General features: G+C 42.3%; 1 protein-coding gene across 1 annotated transcript in view; it reads left to right on the forward strand.

Annotated features, from left to right (window-relative positions):
• The window catches only part of CIT (citron rho-interacting serine/threonine kinase), a gene marked incomplete at both ends in the record, with an annotated part of 168,460 nt that overhangs the window by 53,436 nt on the left and 94,898 nt on the right, over positions 1–20,126 (forward strand). Inside the window, 1 exon segment of the mRNA XM_082667324.1 lies at positions 14,300–14,483. Coding sequence (XP_082523450.1) covers positions 14,300–14,483 — 184 coding nt within the window.

A 20,126-nucleotide genomic window follows, 5' to 3' on the forward strand; every position in this document is an offset into this window, starting at 1 on the left:
ATGTGTGCCCTCTAATGTCATGGACTACTAAGTAGGCAACACATCCTGGGGAGTATTCTCGTCAAGAGAAGTTGAATATGAGTGTACAGGTGGCCCTGGCTTTAACTGCCAGTTTCCAGAAAACATGAGGGACAAAGAAACGTGTTAAATGATGTCACAAGGATACAATCAACCAAGTCCAGAATGTGGGAAATTCTACAGGGACATTGTGATCCAGTTTCTTAAACCAATAAATACTATTAAAAAAAAAAGTCAGTGATTATAGATTGAGACATACCAACTAAATCAGTGTATGAACCTTGGTTGGATTCTGAGTCAGACAAATCAAATGTAAAGAGATATTATGGGGACAACTGGAGAAAATTGAACAAAAACATGGTATTAGATAATGTTAAGGAGTTACTGTTAATTTTTTGGGTGTGATGAAGGTATTATGGTCATGGTTTTTAAAAAGTCCTTATCTGTTAGAGCAGTGGTTCTTAACTGGAGGCAATTTGGCAGTGTCTGGAGGCATTTTTGGTTGCCATGACTTGCGGTGGCATTGGCATATCTAGTGGGTAGAGGTCAGGGACGCTGCTAAACACCCTGCCATACACATGGCAGCCCTCTACAACAAAGCATTCTGTAATCCGGATGTCGGTGGTGCCACAGTTGAGAAACCCTAAGTTAGGGATATCTGCTGCAGTAACTGTGGGTGAGATTATGATGTCTGGGGTTTGCTTTTTTGGCGGGGCAGGGGGGCGGTTACATTTTTATTCATCTGAATATATATTCTAATAATTCTTTCAACTTAGTCTGTGGTTGATAAATCTCCTGAATCTCTGAATGTTAAAAAGATACTTATTTTACCCTGTGACTTGAATGCTCATTTAGCCATTGGCACTTAGGTTCAAAATGATGGATGGTAGAAAACAGGTAGGAACATTTTTTCTGTTTTCTTCATAGATACATTTCAAGCACCTGGAACCATGACTGAAAAATAATAGTTGGTCCATTATAATTTTTTGATGAATGAGTGATTGTTTCATCATTGCTTTTTATGAGCACTGTGTATGAGTTAGCTACGGATATCTTTATTCTTTTACCTTGTGCTCCATCTAGCATGTACAAATACATGTATTTGCTTTTTTTTTTTTTAAATAAATTTATTTATTTATTTATTTTTGGCCGCATTGGGTCTTCATTCCTGTGCATGTGCTTTCTCTAGTTGTGGCGAGCAGGGGCTACTCCTATTTGCAGTGCGCGGGCTTCTCATTGTGGTGGCTTCTCTTGTTCTGGAGCACGGGTGCTAGGCACCTGGGCTTCAGTAGTTGTGGCATGCGGGCTCTAGAGTGCAGGCTCAGTAGTTGTGGCACTCGGGCTCTAGAGCGTAGGCTCAGTAGTTGTGGCACACGGGCTTAGTTGCTCTGCGGCATGTGGGATCTTCCCCAACCAGGGCTCGAACCCGTGTCACCTGCATTGGCAGGCGGATTCTTAACCACTGCGCCACCAGGGAAGCCCTGTTTGCTTGTTTTTATTGTAGTTTTTGTTTTTTTTTTTTAGGAACTGTTTAGAGCTGTGTACCTAGGTCTTTGTATTCTTTCCATTCAGCACTTGGATGGTACTTTTCATATGAAACATATCTTTCTTCCCCTCTGGAAAATAATTTTTTGTTGTTTCTTTGATAACTTGCTATTTTGGGGTTTGCTTTTAATAATCGGCGCACGTGCAAATAAAATAGGGGTGGGGATGAGATGAAACGAGAATGTTACAAGCTGTTGAGGGCACGCAGGAGTTCATTTTACTCCCGTACCACTTTGGTGCATGCGAAAATTTTCATAATAAAAACTTAAATTTAAAAAATGTTGGAGGAAAAAAACAATCCCCCCACCCCCGCAAATGTTGGAGGAAAGGATACCACAGAGGTCTTGAGGGTAGAAAAGAATGAATCTAATCTGATGTGTCCTTAAGTGTAGGTAATTCAAGGGGGAAGGTGCTGGAAGGGAAAGTTGTTGGGGTCTAGAGCGAGCAGGTTCCGGGAAATGGAAGCCCGTGAACTATTGTTCAAGTGTGCGCTGGGGGCCTCCACCTGCGCCCCACACTGGATGTATCCACACCCAGCTTTGCAGAGAAATACAGTCATGACTAGTTGCAGTTTGAAAAGATTCTCTTTGAGCGTTTCCATCCTATGTAGGTGTTTCCCAGGTCGCTGTTTACCTAGACCAAAAGGGAGGGGGAAAAACAAAGTGACACTATGACGTTAGAAGGCTGGTGGAAGTGTTATCCAGAATTGAGAGGAAGCATCCCTAAAAGTATAATTCTGTGGGAAAACATAAGTAGTTTACCAAAAACTCGATATTAAGCAGCCTGTAGAAACAATGGCTTTTGAGAATGGCGAGATTCAGACAGCACACAACTCCATCGAGATCTTGTATCTGCCCCCAGAGAGGAAACCTGCTTAGTTGTTGGCAGCCAAGCCCTGGCATCCTTGAGATTGATGGATGGAAGCATCCTTTAGTAATGCTAAAACTTCCTTATTCATTTACTTTGGAGACACCATTGTAAAACTTGATCACCAGCCAAATCAACATTACCTTTAAGTCTTTTTATGGCTCTTTTGGGAAGCAAAGATGTGGGATAATTTTTTATTTACTCAAGTCTATTGGAAACTGGATCCGATTTGTCTTCTTTTTGCATTTCATATACAGTGGGCTGTTTGGACAAGTTATATCTGACCACTTCCTACGCGGAGCGGAGAAAGTCGAGGGCTTGCATGAGGCTCAGGAGATATAATCTGTTCTCATGGGCTCAATTACTTATGTGTATTTAGTAGCTAGCTCTACTTGCCTGTCCCCTAATTTATTCTCTTGGTTCATTCCCATGAGATCTCCGATATTGTATATCTCGCTTTTTCTATTGCAACCTTTTTCTCGTGCAGTTGTTCCTATCATAAGAGTCAGTCATTGATATTCCTAAAATCTCTGCTCTTGCATCAGTTGTCACATTTTTTGCCATGCCTCCTGTTAATCCACGTCCTCTCCCTTTCTGTTATCACTTCCTTAGTATAGAATTTGTCATGTTAACTATTGTAGACTTGTCCTTTAGCAGTTCCTAGCATCGACCTCTTTCTACCATCACTGTTGAAGTGATCTTATCAGTCTCAGGCACTGACACCAGCCCAGCACTCTTAAACGCTCTCTAATAATCCCTTCTGTCAATCCAATCTAGGATTTCCCCCCTTCAAGGTCCAGCCAGGATTTCACTTGGATTTACTTCCCAGCCTCATTACCCACAGCTTTCTTGGGCTACTGTTCCCTGGCTTTTCTAAAGTAGCACTCATTCCCACTCCAGCCCGTGAAGACAGCTTTTAACTAACTCACGAGATTCAATCACCTCCATGACACAGGAACACACAAAACGCAGTGTATCCCCATTGGCAACACACGATGGCCATCATTCTGTTTACACACTCTCCACTTTTCACAGCCTCATCTTGACCTCTAAACGACACAAACGGCCTCCTCTTCACTTGTTTTGCCGTTCTGTCTTCATCATGTAGATAAGTGCGATCACATTGGTGCCTCAGATTTTAACGAACTAGAAGACAGCTAATATTTAGGTAGTCTTTCTTTTAGATTTGAACGTAGCATCTAATTAATCAATTGGGTACTTTTTATTTATTTTTTAAGGTGTGGAACACCATGGTAGATAGAATGAACTTGAAAATGTTTTTGATTTAATATCATTGAGTGCCCACTGCGTTCCAGGCACTGTCCTGATTCATGATATCACAGTATTTATCCATGTGCCTTTGTCTTTTCTGACACTATGTTGTCTGTTATTCATCTTCTAACTCTGCTACACACAACCCAGCACCAGTGTCCATAACCCATAGTGATGATTGAACATCATGGGAGTTTTATGAGCTATATCTAGGTTTAGGTTTTTGTTTTTGTTTTTAATGTGCCAATTCTTCATGACTAAATTGGGTACTCTGAGTTCCTTGAAGTGGTGTATGGCATGAACTATCCCATTAGGTCTAAGAAATTATCCCACATCTAAGGTTCTTGTTGTTGATTCATTCCTTTCACAATATAGATATGAACCCTTGAATCAGGACAGATGGGTACTGTTCTAGGTGTTAGGTGTATAATGGTGAACACAGCGTCGTCTTTCACTTCATGGAGATTGTGTTACCGCGGGGAAAGCAGATGATCAACCCTAGACCAAAATTAGAAAAATCTTTTGCGTTTTTAATATTCATGTTTGGTATGCCGAGAAGTTAAAAGTTTGAATGGGAAAAATGGAGCTCAGTGGAGCGTGTTAGAAAGAAGTAGGGCCAAGAGGATGAATCCATTTGCCTCTCCTTTCCTTGTTTTTTTTTTTTTTTCCTTCGTGAATAGTTTTGAAGACAATACATTTCGCACCCACCCCCCAAGCTTCTAATGAATGTCAGGATTTTAAAAAGGAGAGAATTTATAGGAGGGAGATTAACTACAGTGCTTAAAATAGCTCTTTGTTTCTGAAAACCTTGTTCTGCCATCTATCTTATAAGTGGGGGGCGAGGGGGACCCTCCAGAATGTACTTGGATAGCCCCTGTCACTGAGGAAAATGTGCCCTGATGTGACCTCAAGCATAGGCTGATTTATTTAAAATGTATATAGGGAAAGGTTTTTTCCTTTTTTTTTTTTAATGGCTTTTACTAATGAACAGATCTTAATGTATGACTTCTTATTTGTCATTATTGAATGTAGTGAGCATGTTGTGGGGGTGAGATGGTGATTTCATTATACTCTATCAGGAAACATTAATATAGGCACTCATTAACATATTTTTCAGACAGAACAATCTCTACTTCTAAAGCCTCTTCATTTAACTCAAACATCCAGTAACTTCTTCATGGCCTGTATTATGCCAGGTGTACTCTTTGCAAGAGCCATTTTCTAGTTGTTTAATTATATATCTTTTTTTTTTTAACATCTTTATTGGAGTATAATTGCTTTACAATGGTGTGTTAGTTTCTGCTTTATAACAAAGTGAATCAGTTATACATATACATATATCCCCATATTTCTTCCCTCTTGCGTCTCCCTCCCTCCCACCCTCCCTATCCCACTCTTCTAGCTGGTCACAAAGCACCGAGCCGATCTCCTTGTGCTATGCGGCTGCGTCCCATTAGCTATCTATTTTACGTTTGGTAGTGTATATATGTCCATGCCACTCTCTCACTTTGTCCCAGTTTACCCTTCCCCCTCCCCATATCCTCAAGTCCATTCTCTAGTAGGTCTACATGTTTATTCCCGTCTTGCCCTTAGGCTCTTCATGACCTTTTTTTTTTTTAATTAGATTCCATATATATGTGTTAGCATACAGTATTTGTTTTTCTCTTTCTGACTTACTTCACTCTGTATGACAGACTCTAGGTCCATCCACCTCACTACAAATAACTCAATTTTGTTTCTTTTTATGGCTGAGTAATACTCCATTGTATATATGTGCCACATCTTCTTTATCCATTCATCTGTTGATGGACACTTAGGTTGCTTCCATGTGCTGGCTATTGTAAATAGAACTGCAATGAACATTTTGGTACATGACTCTTTTTGAATTATGGTTTTCTCAGGGTATATGCCCAGTAGTGGGATTGCTGGGTCACACGGTTGTTCTATTCGTAGTTTTTTAAGGAACCTCCATACTGTTCTCCACAGTGGCTGTATCAATTTACATTCCCACTAACAGTGCAAGAGTGTTCCCTTTTCTCCACACCCTCTCCAGCATTTATTGTTTCTAGATTTGTTGATGATGGCCATTCTGACCAGTGTGAGATGATACCTCATTGTAGTTTTTTTTCTTTTTTTTAACATCTTTATTGGAGTATAATTGCTTTAGAATGGTGTGTTAGTTTCTGCTTTATAACAAAATGAATCAGTTATACATATACATGTGTTCCCATATTTCTCCCCCCTTAGGTCTCCCTCCCTCCCACCCTCCCTGTCGCACCCCTCTAGGTGGTCACAAACCACCGAGCTGATATCCCTGTGCTATGCGGCTGCTTCCCACTAGCTATCTATTTTACGCTTGGTAGTGTATATATGTCCATGCCACTCTCTCACTTTGTCACAGCTTACCCTTCTCCCTCCCCCATATCCTCAAGTCCATTCTCTAGTAGGTCTGTGTCTTTATTCCCGTCTTGCCCCTGGTTTCTTCATGACCTTTTTATTTTTTTTCCTTAGATTCCATATATATGTGTTAGCATACGGTATTTGTTTTTCTCTTTCTGACTTACTTCACTCTGTATGACAGACTCTAGGTCCATCCACCTCACTACAAATATCTCTATTTCGTTTCTTTTTATGGCTGAGTAATATTACATTGTATATATGTGCCACATCTTCTTTATCCATTCATCCGATGATGGACACTTAGGTTGCTTCCATGTCCTGGCTATTGTAAATAGAACTGCAATGAACATTTTGGTACATGACTCTTTGAATTACGGTTTTCTCAGGGTATATGCCCAGTAGTGGGATTGCTGAGTCATATGGTAGTTCTATTTGTAGTTTTTTAAAGAATCTCCATATTGTTCTCCATAGTGGCTGTATCAATTTACATTCCCACCAACAAGTGCAAGAGTGTTCCCTTTTCTCCACACCCTCTCCAGAATTTACTGTTTCTAGATTTTTTGGTTATGGCCATTCTGACTGGTGTGAGATGATATCTCATTGTAGTTTTGATTTGCATTTCTCTAATGATTAATAATGTTGAGCATTCTTTCATGTGTTTGTTGGCAATCTGTATATCTTCTTTGGAGAAATATCTATTTAGGTCTTCTGTCCATTTTTGGATTGGGTTGTTTGTTTTTTTGTTATTGAGCTGCATGAGCTGCCTTTAAATCTTGGAGATTAATCCTTTGTTGTTTCATTTGCAAATATTTTCTTCTGTTCTGAGGGTTGTCTTTTGGTCTTGTTTATGGTTTCCTTTGCTGTGCAAAAGCTTTGAAGTTTCATTAGGTCCCATTTGTTTATTTTTGTTTTTATTTCCATTTCTCTAGGAGGTGGGTCAAAAAGGATCTTGCTGTGATTTATGTCATAGAGTGTTCTGCCTATGTTTTCCTCTAAGAGTTTGACAGTTTCTGGCCTTATATTTAGGTCTTTAATCCATTTTGAGCTTATTTTGGTGTATGGTGTTAGGGAGTGACCTAATCTCATACTTTTACATGTACCCGTCCAGTTTTCCTAGCACCACTTATTGAAGAGGCTGTCCTTTCTCCACTGCACATTCCTGCCTCCTTTATCAAAGATAAGGTGACCATATGTGTGTGGGTTTATCTCTGGGCTTTCTATCCTGTTCCACTGATCTATCTTTCTGTTTTTGTGCCAGTACCATACTGTCTTGATTACTGTAGCTTTGTAGTATAGTCTAAAGTCAGGGAGCTTGATTCCTCCAGCTCCGTTTTTCGTTCTCAAAATTGCTTTGGCTATTTGGGGTCTTTTGTGTTTCCATACAAATTGTGAAATTTTTTGTTCCAGTTCTGTGAATAATGCCATTGGTAGTTTGATAGGGATTGCATTGAATCTGTAGATTGCTTTGGGTAGTATAGTCATTTTCACAGTGTTGCTTCTTCCAATCCAAGAACATGGTATATCTCTCCATCTGTTTGCATCATCTTTAATTTCTTTCATCAGTGTCTTATAATTTTCTGCATACAGGTCTTTTGTCTCCTTAGGTAGGTTTATTCCTAGATATTTTATTCTTTTTGTTGCAGTGGTAAATGGGAGTGTTTTCTTAATTTCACTTTCAGATTTTTCATCATTAGTGTATAGGAATGCCAGAGATTTCTGTGCATTAATTTTGTATCCTGCTACTTTACCAAATTCATTGATTAGGTCTAGTAGTTTTCTGGTATCATCTTTAGGATTCTCTATGTAGAGCATCATGTCATCTGCAAACAGTGACAGCTTTACTTCTTCTTTTCTGATTTGGATTCCTTTTATTTCTTTTTCTTCTCTGATTGCTGTGGCTAAAACTTCCAAAGCTATGTTGAATAATAGTGGTGAGAATGGGCAACCTTGTCTTGTTCCTGATCTTAGTGGAAATGCTTTCAGTTTTTCACCATTGAGAACGATGTTGGCTGTGGGTTTGTCATATATGGCCTTTATTATGTTGAGGAAAGTTCCCTCTATGCCTACTTTCTGCAGGGTTTTTATCATAAATGGGTGTTGAATTTTGTTAAAAGTTTTCTCTGCATCTGTTGAGACAATCATATGGTTTTTCTCCTTCAGTTTGTTAATATGGTGTATCACGTTGATTGATTTGCATATATTGAAGAATCCTTGCATTCCTGGGTTAAACCCCACTTGATCATGGTGTATGATCCTTTTCATGTGCTGTTGGATTCTGTTTGCTAGTATTTTGTTGAGGATTTTTGCACGTATATTCATCAGTGATATTGACCTGTAGTTTTCTTTCTTTGTGACATCTTTGTCTGGTTTTGGTATCAGGGTGATGGTGGCCTCGTAGAATGAGTTTGGGAGTGTTCCTCCCTCTGCTATATTTTGAAAGAGTTTGAGAAGGATAGGTGTTAGCTCTTCTCTAAATGTTTGATAGAATTCACCTGTGAAGCCATCTGGTCCTGGGCTATTGTTTGTTGGAAGATTTTTAACCACAGTTTCAATTTCAGTACTTGTGATTGGTCTGTTCATATTTTCTATTTCTTCCTGGTTCAGTCTCGGCAGGTTGTGCATTTCTAAGAATTTGTCCATTTCTTCCAGGTTGTCCATTTTATTGGCATAGAGTTGCTTGTAGTAATCTCTCATGATCCTTTGTATTTCTGCAGTGTCAGTTGTTACTTCTCCTTTTTCATTTCTAATTCTATTGATTTGAGTCTTCTCCCTTTTTTTCTTTATGAGTCTGGCTAATGGTTTATCAATTTTGTTTATTTTCTCAAAGAACCAGCTTTTAGTTTTATTGATCTTTGCTATCGTTTCCTTCCTTTATTTCTGATCTGATCTTTATGATTTCTTTCCTACTGCTAACTTTGAGGTTTTTTTGTTCTTATTTCTCTAATTGCTTTAGGTGCAAGGTTAGATTGTTTATTTGAGATGTTTTTTGTTTATTAAGGTAGGAATATATTGCTATAAACTTCCCTCTTAGAACTGCTTTTGCTGCATCCCATAGGTTTTGGGTCCTCGTGTCTCCATTGTCATTTGTTTCTAGGTATTTTTTGATTTCCTCTTTGATTTCTTCAGTGATCACTTGGTTATTAAGTAGTGTATTGTTTAGCCTCTGTATGTTTGTATTTTTTATAGATCTTTTCCTGTAATTGATATCTAGTCTCATAGCGTTGTGGTCGGAAAAGATACTTGTTACGATTTCAGTTTTCTTAAATTTACCCAGGCTTGATTTGTGACCCAAGATATGACCTATCCTGGGGAATGTTCCATGAGCACTTGAGAAAAATGTGTGTTCTGTTGTTTTTGAATGGAATGTTCTATAAATATCAATTAAGTCCATCTTGTTTAATGTATCATTTAAAGCTTGTGTTTCCTTATTTATTTTCACTTTGGATGATCTGTCCATTGGTGAAAGTGGGGTGTTAAAGTCCCCTACTATGATTGTGTTATTGTCGATTTCCCCTTTTATGGCTGTTAGTATTTACCTTATGTATTGAGGTGCTTCTATGTTGAGTGCATAAATATTTACAGTTGTTACATCTTCTTCTTGGATCGATCCCTTGATCATTATGTAGTGTCCTTCTTTGTCTCTTGTAATAGTCTTTATTTTAAAGTCTAGTTTGTCTGATACGAGAATTGCTACTCCAGCTTTCTTTTGATTTCCATTTGCATGGAATATCTTTTTCCATCCCCTCACTTTCAGTCTGTTTGTGTCCTGAGGTCTGAAGTGGGTTTCTTATAGACAGCATATATATGGGTCTTGTTCTTGTATCCATTCAGCCAGTCTGTGTCTTTTGGTGGGAGCATTTAATCCATTTACATTTAAGGTAATTATCGATATGTATGTTCCTTTTCCCATTTTCTTAATTGTTTTGGGTTTGTTATCTATTCAGCATGTATTTATTATGCACCTGCTATGTGCCTGGCACTATGCTATGTTCTTAGGTGCATTGAATACCTCCATCAACGTAGATGCAAATCCAGTTATTTCAGTGACCTACTAATATCTTTTTTAAAGCAAAAAACAAGAAAAAATCATGTTTTATGAGGATCAAAAAAGGGACTTTTTCCATAAGGTACAAGAAAGGGGAGAATTAATCCCCCAAGATAGATGTGGTCACATACTTGATAATCTTTAGATTATATAATCCTTTAAAATGTGGCATCCAGATTTTGAGCTAGTTCTCTATTCTCTTTCCAGTGCTCCTATTAGAGGTGCATTGAACCTTCTTATTCTCTGTCTCCTTTCTCTTTGTCTCTGTGTATTGCATTCTGTATCAGCACTTCTCCAACTGCAGTGTGCTCACAAATCACCTGGGGATCTTTTTAGAAAGTAGGTGCCGATTCAGTGGGCATGGTGTAGGGCCTGCCATTCTGTATTTCTAACCAACTCCCTGGTGGTGCTGTTGATGCTGCAAGTCTACAGATCACACCTTGTGAAGCATGGTTCTATGTGATTTCCTCAGATCTATCCGCTAGTTCATCAGCTTTCTCTTTAGCTGTGTCTACTCTGTTTAATGCACCCAGTGAGTTTTAAATTTTAAATTCCGCAATCATGTTTTTCATTTTTAAAAGTTCCATTTGGTTCCTTTCAAATGTGCTTTGTCTTTTCTCCAGAGTATCTTGTTCTTTTATTAGAATTTCTACTCATTTACCTTGATCATGAATGAAAATTTATTTTATGGTCCATTTTAGGTTGTTCTCTTATCTGCAGTTTTTTGGGGGCTAATTCTCCCACTTTTGTATCTGCTGATGCTCCTTTGTGGTAGTTTGGGTGGTTTCTTTTTTCTTGTTATGTGTAGCTGTTGGTTTTTACTTTTTATTGTGAACTCATTTCTAGTTGGGAGTGTGTGTGTGTGTGTGTGTGTGTGTGTGTGTGTGTGTGTGTGTGTGTGTGTGTGTGTGTGTGTTGGAGGGAGGGAGGGAGAGAAGGAGTCTTGTGTGCCCTGTGTTGTGAACGTGGTCCTACAGATTTTTCTCCACTTACATCTGCCAGTGCCCTAAGGGATCCTGGACCAATATTGCTGATAATTTCTTGGCTTATAGTTCCCTCACCATGTAGGATACTGTAAACGCAGACACCCTACCTGGGGCTACAGTTTTAATAGCTGCGCTGTTTCTCTTCTAAAGGGCTCTGGACAAGGGTGAGCATCCATCACTTTCTCTTAGGTTGAGGATTTCCACTTCACCCACTTCTCTTTGGCTTGAGGCCGTGGCTCTTTTCCCTGCCGAAATGTGGCCGCTAGAAGCCCCTGTTTTCAGAGTTTCCCATTGTACCCAACTGACTACCTGTCTAGAGGCTCTGACATTCTTAGCTTTTCATCTGTCCTGTGAGTAACTCGCTTATTACCAGCTGGGGCATTTCATGTTGACTTCTCCCTCTTATTGAAGATTACCTGGCCCTTTATCTTATCTCGACTACATGGGCTAGCCTTGAGTGTGATGGAGTTTTAAAGAGGGATCTTATTTATAGTACGGAATTTCTCAGTCATAGTTATTTCACAGAGGGTGGCTCCTGCCCCTATATTAATCATACTCCTCACTCAGAAATGGAATTCTATTTCAGTCTCCCAAAGATAAATTAGTATATAGTGGAAAGGGAATTAAACTTCTGCTAAGAATGAAATGGTACGATTAACACAAACATCCACGTGAGTGTCTGTGTCTTGTGCAGGAAAGAATACTCAACACAGACTCTGCTGTGCCTCACTAGCCTTCTGACTGCAGGATCTGTCATAAACATCTGTCATGTGGGCAATAACAGCAGCAGGTAGTCTTTTTTTTTTTTCATCGATCTTTATTGGAGTATAATTGCTTCACAATACTGTGTTAGTTTCTGTTGCACAACAAAGCAAATCCCCTCCCTCTTGGGCCTCCTTCCCATTCTGCCTATCCCACCCCTCTAGGTCATCGCAGAGCACGGAGTCAGTCTCCCTTTGCTATGCTGCTGCTTCCCACCAGCCAACTGTTTTACATTCCGTAGTGTAAATATGTCTATGCTGCTCTCGCTTTGACCCAGCTTCTCCCTCCCACCCCAAGTCCTCAAGTCCATTCTCTACGTCTGCCTCTTTATTCCTGCCCTAATAGCAAGTAGTCTTTATGGAGTGTTTACGGTATGCTAAGAGCTGTACCAGTAAGCAGTTTATATAGATTTCTTTCATTTAAACCTCCCAGCAGCCCTTTGAGGAAATTATCTGTATGTTGAAACTGAGGCTCAGAGAGGTTAAGGCACTTGCCCAAGGTCACAGTGCTGGTAAGTGGTGGAGCTGTGGTTTGAACCCACTTAGTCAAAGTATGTGCCACCAGCCATGATGCTTCCATATTAATATCATCTGCAAATCTCTTTCCATACATTTCCTCAGTCTTTACCTGAGTTTCCTTATTTTGGGATGGGAAACTTCTCTTTTTTATCCTCATGAAGTATAATTTCCATTAAAAGGTGTTTTTTTTCTTTTTTTTTTTTTGCTTTAATAAAAGATATTGGGTAATTGAAATCCGATTGGATTTGAGCCCATGTTGATGGAAAGTACACATGGGAGGTGGGCTGAAGCATTCAGTGTAATTTTTCTTTCCATCAACTAATTTTTAACATGTTAAGCAAGTAGATTCTGACACAGGGAAGATTTAAATTCTCTTGAGAGCTTCGAGGTGTTAAATAATTTTCGTGAAGTGTACATTTTACGTTTTTCAGTCTCCTACCACATCTCAACGCACCTGAGTTCTGAGAATGTTCTTTTTTGCATTTCCCGGGAGCTGCCAGACCTCCTCATTCTGGCTTCATCTCCTGCCGCTCCACATCCCTTCACCTTTGTCTCCTTCCTGATGCTGCCTGCTGCTCCCGATGTTGTTGTTGTCATTGGGGAACTTTGGAAACAACCAGATTCTTTGGAGTCCATAAGCGGAAAATAGACTGCTGCTCCTATCTGGCACACAGCTTTTGTGCAGAAAGCAAGGAGTTAAAAAAGAAGCCTGGGCTGGGAAGCGCTGTGACAACTGTCCTAGGGGGCGCTCTCCAGAGCTCTGGCCGTGACTCATGCTGCTCTGTCACTCAGATCAGCACTGGCCCCTGCCACGCAGGTGGCCAGGCGGGGTTGCCGCCAGACCACGCACGCACAGAGTGGCGAGCATGAAGCCTGCACTGCGGGGGATGTGATGCCCGGCTCTCCAGCTTACCCGGCCCACCTACCACAGACGCCTCAGCCCGCAGCCATGGTAACGCTTCTGGCTGGCTATACCCCTGGGAGCCCACCACAGTGGGCGGCTTCCTGGTGACCGATGAACGAGTGTCCAACTCCCTGACCGAGAGAGCTTAGTAGGTCCGCAGGAAGTGGAGAAGATGTAAGACGTCCTTAGCCAGGAGTCATGCCTTAATGAGGTAGGACGCAGCCATCCATCCACACCGTCAGTGCACAGGGGTGCCGTACATCATCGGGAAGAACTTTATCTGGCTGGCATTTCGTTATGCTGATTAAACTGCGGCGGATTCAGGGGCATGATCGAGCTGGGGAGGAGGGATAATGAACTAAAAAAAAAAAGAAAAAAAAGTGGTACATAAGTGCTCCGAGTATACTCATCCGGATATGAATGGGCTGGACTGCAGAGCTATCCTAACATGAGTTACATGCCTCCCAAACTCTCTCTCCTGTTCTTTTCTCTCAGTCCAGTTAATCCACGAAATGTAGAAATTCCATCTTATCCCAGTGATTAGCACTAAATATTAATAATTTGGACCTGTCTGGAAGAGGAAATAAAAAGGTTTAGGTCATCTGGTACACCAGCACCAGCCATCTGATGCTCTGTAGCATCATTCTGGAAATATCAGGAACGAGTGGCTTGCTCAAACGAGTTCCCCAAGTGCTTTTTGTTCTACCAAGTGACCTGTTTGAGTTTACCCTTCAGTTTACCCCAGCAGGGAAGGCAGCCCGTCTGCGGGTTGGTGGCCATGTTGGCAGGGAAGGGGTTAATCTCTTGTTGCTGTAAGAGCCGAGCAGAGGCTGGGTCTGCCTGTGTGTGAGCTAGATTGAAAGCAGGCGCTGCAGTGCCATCGGGAACGCTGAAGGAGTGAGACGATTTTCTTCTCCGCAACAGTGTTGAATCCGTCTGAATTTTTCTCCCCCCCCACCCCTTCTTGTTTTTCTTTAACCAGCTCCTCCCCCCTTCGTTCCCACCCTCAAGTCTGATGATGACACCTCCAATTTTGATGAACCAGAGAAGAATTCGTGGGTTTCATCCTCTCCGTGCCAGCTGAACCCCTCAGGTTTCTCAGGAGAAGAACTGCCGTTTGTGGGGTTTTCGTATAGCAAGGCACTGGGAATTCTTGGTAGATCTGAGTAAGTGAAATTTTGACTTTTCTAAGGGACCTGCATTGATGCAAGGCATAGAGCCCAAAGGTGGCGGCGGTGGCAGTGGCAGCCTGGGGGGAGTGCAGTGGAGGAAAGCTGTTAACCAGCTTGCGTTTGGAAGGCAGTTGACCTGGTTGGGCTTTGGGAGGGGTAGACTGTTCATATTCTCATTTTGCTGTGTTCAAGGTACCTCTTCCTGTCCATAGCATCATAATTGTCAATCGAGTACTTTGGGTTAGTTTTTCAGTCTTTGGTCTTCTTTAGAGGGGAGGAGATAGTGGGAGATACCTAGCAGTGCAGAGCCTCGGTGAAGGGAGGAACGTGCAGGGTTAAGATGAGCTGTCTATCTATTTTTCCATCTGTGTAGCCCTCTATCTCTCAGGTGGGTGGATGGAGGTTGCTCTCTTGGCAGTATTGAAAGAATCCTAAAATCCGTTTCTCACGAGCCAAAGGCTTCCCGATGGGGTTACCTGAGCTGCAAGTGGCTGTACCAGAGCTCTAACAGAGAGATGGTACTTGGCTCAGCTCAAAGTCTGCTGCAAGACTGGGGAATCCGGCAGCTGAGCCTCTGAGCCGGCAAAGCACTGGCAGCCAGAGAGAGCCCCGTTACTGTGAGCCACCAGGAGGGAGTATGATGTAGCCGAGTCATTGATTCACAGAAACTGGGCTTCACAAGGGAAAAAACAAACCGGGAGACTAGAAAATGGAAGTATAAATATTACTGTAAACCTCTTGACATGATCAGTCTTTCTCCATTCTTGAAAAAGCTAAAGAAAAACGCATTAGTATGGCACTTGGGACTTGGGGATGGGGTTGGGCGGGGGGAGGTCCCTGGCTTCCAGCCTCCTGGAATTTCTCTAAAATGCAGTAGCCTCCGTGGATGTCAGAGCTCAGTGTCTTGCTTCGTTCTCCTGATCCAATGACATTCTGCGTTCAGAGGTTCAAGTTCCCTGGGAAGGTCTTGGACTGGCTGTGTTATTCCCCCGATGCCACAGCTCCCTCACTTGGAGCCTCTCGGGGTAATGTTGGGTGATCGGTCGCTGCCCACTTAGAAAACAAGCAGAATTTGATCTTCCCTTGGCAGCATTTAGTCCTGATTTGTTGTACTCGTAGCTCAGATATTGAATTGAGGGGATGTCATGTAGATTCTTGGATAGTGTCTCCCCATGGGTGCTATTTTGACAGTAATGTTCCTGGAAAGATTTCAGACAACTGGGGGGAACTGGGCACTTGATGGGAGGTAGCGTTGTGGGCTGCGATAGAATTTGAGAGAGCTGTTTGTGTTGCAAGAGACCGAGGGGACCCTTCTTTCCTTTCTCCCTGGTGGCTGGGATTAAAATTGGGGGTTGGATTTTGGTGGTGTTGGCTGTACCTTTTGGGCTAATTTGCTCTGCATCCCCAAAGCAATCTAGATAATGGGAGGAGAGGCAGAAAGCTCACTAGCTGTTGAATGTGCCATCAGATGGATTTGAAATGGCCCAGCAGGGCTGGGAGGTTTTGTACCAGCATCGAAGAGCAGGGCAGAATTGGAGGCCCAATGTTAAAGGATGTATGGTTAGTGGGCAGCTTAACCTTGACACACACAGCACGGTGAAGGTCACCTGTCGGACTGGACGGAGGTGCGTGGAGAGTTCTAGTTCTGGTTAGCAGTGGGCGAGCTGGCTCAGAATGAAAGCTTGCTTGGGGTGCTAATCAATGATCTGAAAAACCGGGAAGGACGTGAGGGAATAAGATTTCAGGGGCAAAGGCAGAATGATGTGAGGGCTCTCAGGCATTGCAATTAATCGGAAGCAGTGTGTGATTAATTGCTTATTTTTCAGGAAGACTGTAATTGCATCTTTCTGCTTCTCACAGAAAGCTCAGGGAGCTCTCCGATAGGGGCCTCTCAGTATTAAGGCCCAGGCACTCGATAAATATTTGTTGTTTTAATTTACTCATGATCCTTTCCCCCTAGATTGTGTTTATATTGCTCACTGTATTTGAAGATATGCTGTTTTACCTTTGGTAGTTCAAAATATATCTCTAGAGCATAAAATGAGCTTCTGTTCATGCCCCGACAGAATGCTTAAGATTCTCATAAAAAAGAAAAAAAAGTCCATGCAAACAAAACCGTGTATTTTTTATGAGGAAGATGGAATTGAAGTATTCCTGTCTTTGGGTGGGAGAGCTTTAATTGCCCTTTCCGTGGCAATTTGGGGTTGGAATCAGAATGATCTCCCTTCATCTTATATCTTACAATGTGATCTTGCTGTTGGATTTGTTTATTCTGCCAGGGACAGCCCTATGGGTGAAACCTCCAACATCATTTTGGAAATTCACCCCACCTGTTGGATGTAGGTGACCCTGGACGTATTGGATCATCATTGTTTAGAAATTCAATAGAAAAGATGCAGTGATGAAATTACTTAGAAGCCCCTGCAGTTTTGTAAACATATAGTTAACAAAATTCATTTGGAGGTTGGGGGGGAATTTTCTGGGACACCACCATTGCCACCAGGGACCTGGTATTTCTGAGTTTCTACTTCTCCCCTCCCTGTTTCAGCATCACAGGTTTTTATTTACACACATTGATTACCTGTACTGTTACTCACTCTTTACACCACCAAGGAAATTGCAGATGCTGCTCTACTGCGTTGGAAAAAACTGACCCCAGATCTGTTACCAGTGAAAAGAATTAAATGTTCAGAGGTGGAGCTGAATGAAAGAGGAGTTTTCACAGAGACTGGCAGTGAGAATGATTTTAATTGTTGCATTTGCTCATCACTGTTTAGGATTCTTTTTTGGGACCCCAGACTATTTTTAAGCCAGCCATTGAGTGCGTCATTTTAGGTTTCACAGGAATCTTGATCTCAGCATTCTGTGTCTGAGGTGTAGTGGGAATTCCTTGCAGCTTGAGTTGGAGGGCACGGGAGAGATCCTACAGAACTAGTTTTGGTCGTCTTTGGGGTGGGATGAGGGCAAAGTTAGTGCAAATCTGGTGCCTCTTTCTTTTTAACCAACAATGACCCAAACTAAATCCCTAAGCTCTGAATGCCTGGGTGTTGCTCTGAGCCTCTGTTGGCTTGAATTTTACACTGGTGGGATAGTAACAGAAATCAGTGTGTTAAAAGTTTAAAAATATAATGGATCCTAGCCCTCCTCCCTCCTCTTTCAGCGTGGGGTACATTTTTTTTTAGGTCCCTCTCCTTCTTCCTAGAAGCAGTGCATCTCTGCAAACCTTCAGTATAAACTCTAGAAGGAAAAAGCCATTTGGTTTTATATTTTGTGTTAGTTTTTACGCATGCTGGTTTTATGCTTTTGGAGACGCTGGCAATCTTAGAGGACCAATGGGATTTCGATGAGACTGGAATCTGTGGGATGACAGTGTCTGAATAGGCTATATTTAGCCCCCCTGTTGGGGGCTTTCTTTTTTGACTCAGGGCTTTTTCCTTTCCTTTTGGGTGGATCTGAAAATTTATTCTTGGAACCAGCCATCCAAACACTGTGACTGTGGAAGAGTGAAAAATGGCTTCCACCAATGCCTTTCCAGATTTTCAGAGAACCAGTTTCGGGTGCCTCTTCCTTGCTCTACTGAGGCCTCTTTGCATATGTCAGTTTCCTCAACTGCAAGGTGAAGTAATAATGATACTTGCCTCTTAGGGCTGTTTTGAGGATTATGTGAAATATGTAAAGCACTTGTTCTAGTCCCTGGCACATGGAAAAGTCACACGGAATGTCCACTGTTATTATTTTTGTTATTACCACTACACTAGTCTCTATATGCATGCATGCACTAGTCTCTATATATGTGAAGAAGATATGGAAAGAACTCAGCAATAGTTAAATAGCCCAAAGTCATGCCAGACCAGAAACCCAGCTCCCCAGGCCCTGAGAACTTTCCGCTAGTGATGCTTGAACATCCTGATCCACCACAAGTTCATGTGCAGCCTCCAGATCCCTGTAGCTTAAAGGTGGTTGTTGGGTGGAGTGGACTGGGGGCCAGAATTTGAAGGCCCAGTCCCAGAATGGGTTCCTTCCCATCCAGTTAAACAAGCATATGTGTGAAATACTTCATGGGACACAAAGCAAACACCCTGACTGCAGAATATCGTGTAAACATTGGATGTCTAAGTGCTTTAGGAGAGGTGGGAGGGGAAGGCAAAAAATCTGACATGGGGGCACTTAATGGGTAATGCCAATTCCCAGTTCTTGCCAAAGTACAGTGATCACCTTTGTTGGAATATCTGTCTGTTTCCCCACGTCGGCTGTGATCTCAAAGGCAGGGCTGGGTCTTATTCACCCTGGTTTTCCTGGAGCACAGGACATTATAGACCCTCAGAAAACACAGGTGTTGGAACTGAGTTTATAAGTGGACTAGTGGAAGGTAGAATATTTGCCTCAACTTCTTAGAAGACAGTGGAGAGGCACATAGAATTTCAGGTGGGCAGGGAGATAAGAGCAGCTTATCCTTGCAGGGTACTGACTCTGTACCAGGCTCTGAGCCAATCACTTTACACAGGTTAACTCACTTAAACTGCACAACAGCCCCCAAGGAAGGTACCGTCGTCATTCCCATTTTACAAGTGAGGAAACGGAGGCGCAGAGAGAGCCTAAGCAACTTGCCCAAGGTCACATGGCTCCCGGCGGCTCAGCCAGGACTTGAACCCAGGCAAGTTGGCTCCAGGGTCTCTTAGCCACTGTGCTAGGCTGCCAAATAAATGCCACAGGCAAGAGAAATGGGCACATTTATGTGGGGTCCCCAGGTTCACGTGCTTTTCAGAAGCAGAAGCCCATCATGGGCAGTGACTGAGCAGTGGGGTGGGGCAGGGTGGGATGAGAGCTGACGGCGGTGGAAAGGCTGGGCTTGTTTTCAGCCTCTGCAGGTTTATTGAGTAGGTGGACTGTGTAGCTCTTGGATGTTTCTGCCTTCTTCCTCTTTTCATTTAGAGGCTCTCACTTTGTGTGTGTGTGTACATGAACACACGCATACACACTCTCTCCCCAGAGTTTTCATTTGCTTGAGTGTAAGCTTGGCGAGGACAGGGGACTGCATTGACCTTGCCTTCCACTATCCCTTCAGGCCTATCATAGACAAGCCACTCAGTAAGCACTGGGTGGATCGATTCAAGTCATTTTTATGGCCGCAGCTCTCAATTTGTTGACGAGTCTGAGACCCGTGTCTGTTGATGTCTACGTTTTGTACTTCACTGCTTCCCACCGTCCATGCCGGGAGGACTTATTCCAGCGGAAGATGGCCTGAACTCTCCCATCAGTCCTTCTTACTTTTCACTGAAATACTTGGGGGTGGGGGGGTGATCTTCCCTTAAAAACTCTGTTCCTTTCCACCTCCAGCCCAAGGCTGTCTGTCATTGTGCGCACTGCCTACAGATCCCTATGGCAAACAGCCTCACCTGTGTTTTGATTGTTTGAACAGTAGCAGAATCTGCTCTGGTTCCCAAAGGTATGCATCATCTGTACCTCCCAAATCAGTTACAAAACCTTCCCCAGCTCCTGCCCGTGGACACTGCCCTAAGTGCCCCATGCTGTTTCCACCCCACGGTCATCCCGACCAGGTGCCTAAGACTCGCCTCTGTATATTTTGTGGGGTTTTCTCTTCTTGCTCAATTTCTTCTCTAAGTCAAGCACATCTTG

The sequence above is a fragment of the Grampus griseus genome, assembly GCF_964374135.1.
Source record: "Grampus griseus genome assembly, chromosome: 12".
Taxonomy (NCBI): domain Eukaryota; kingdom Metazoa; phylum Chordata; class Mammalia; order Artiodactyla; family Delphinidae; genus Grampus; species Grampus griseus.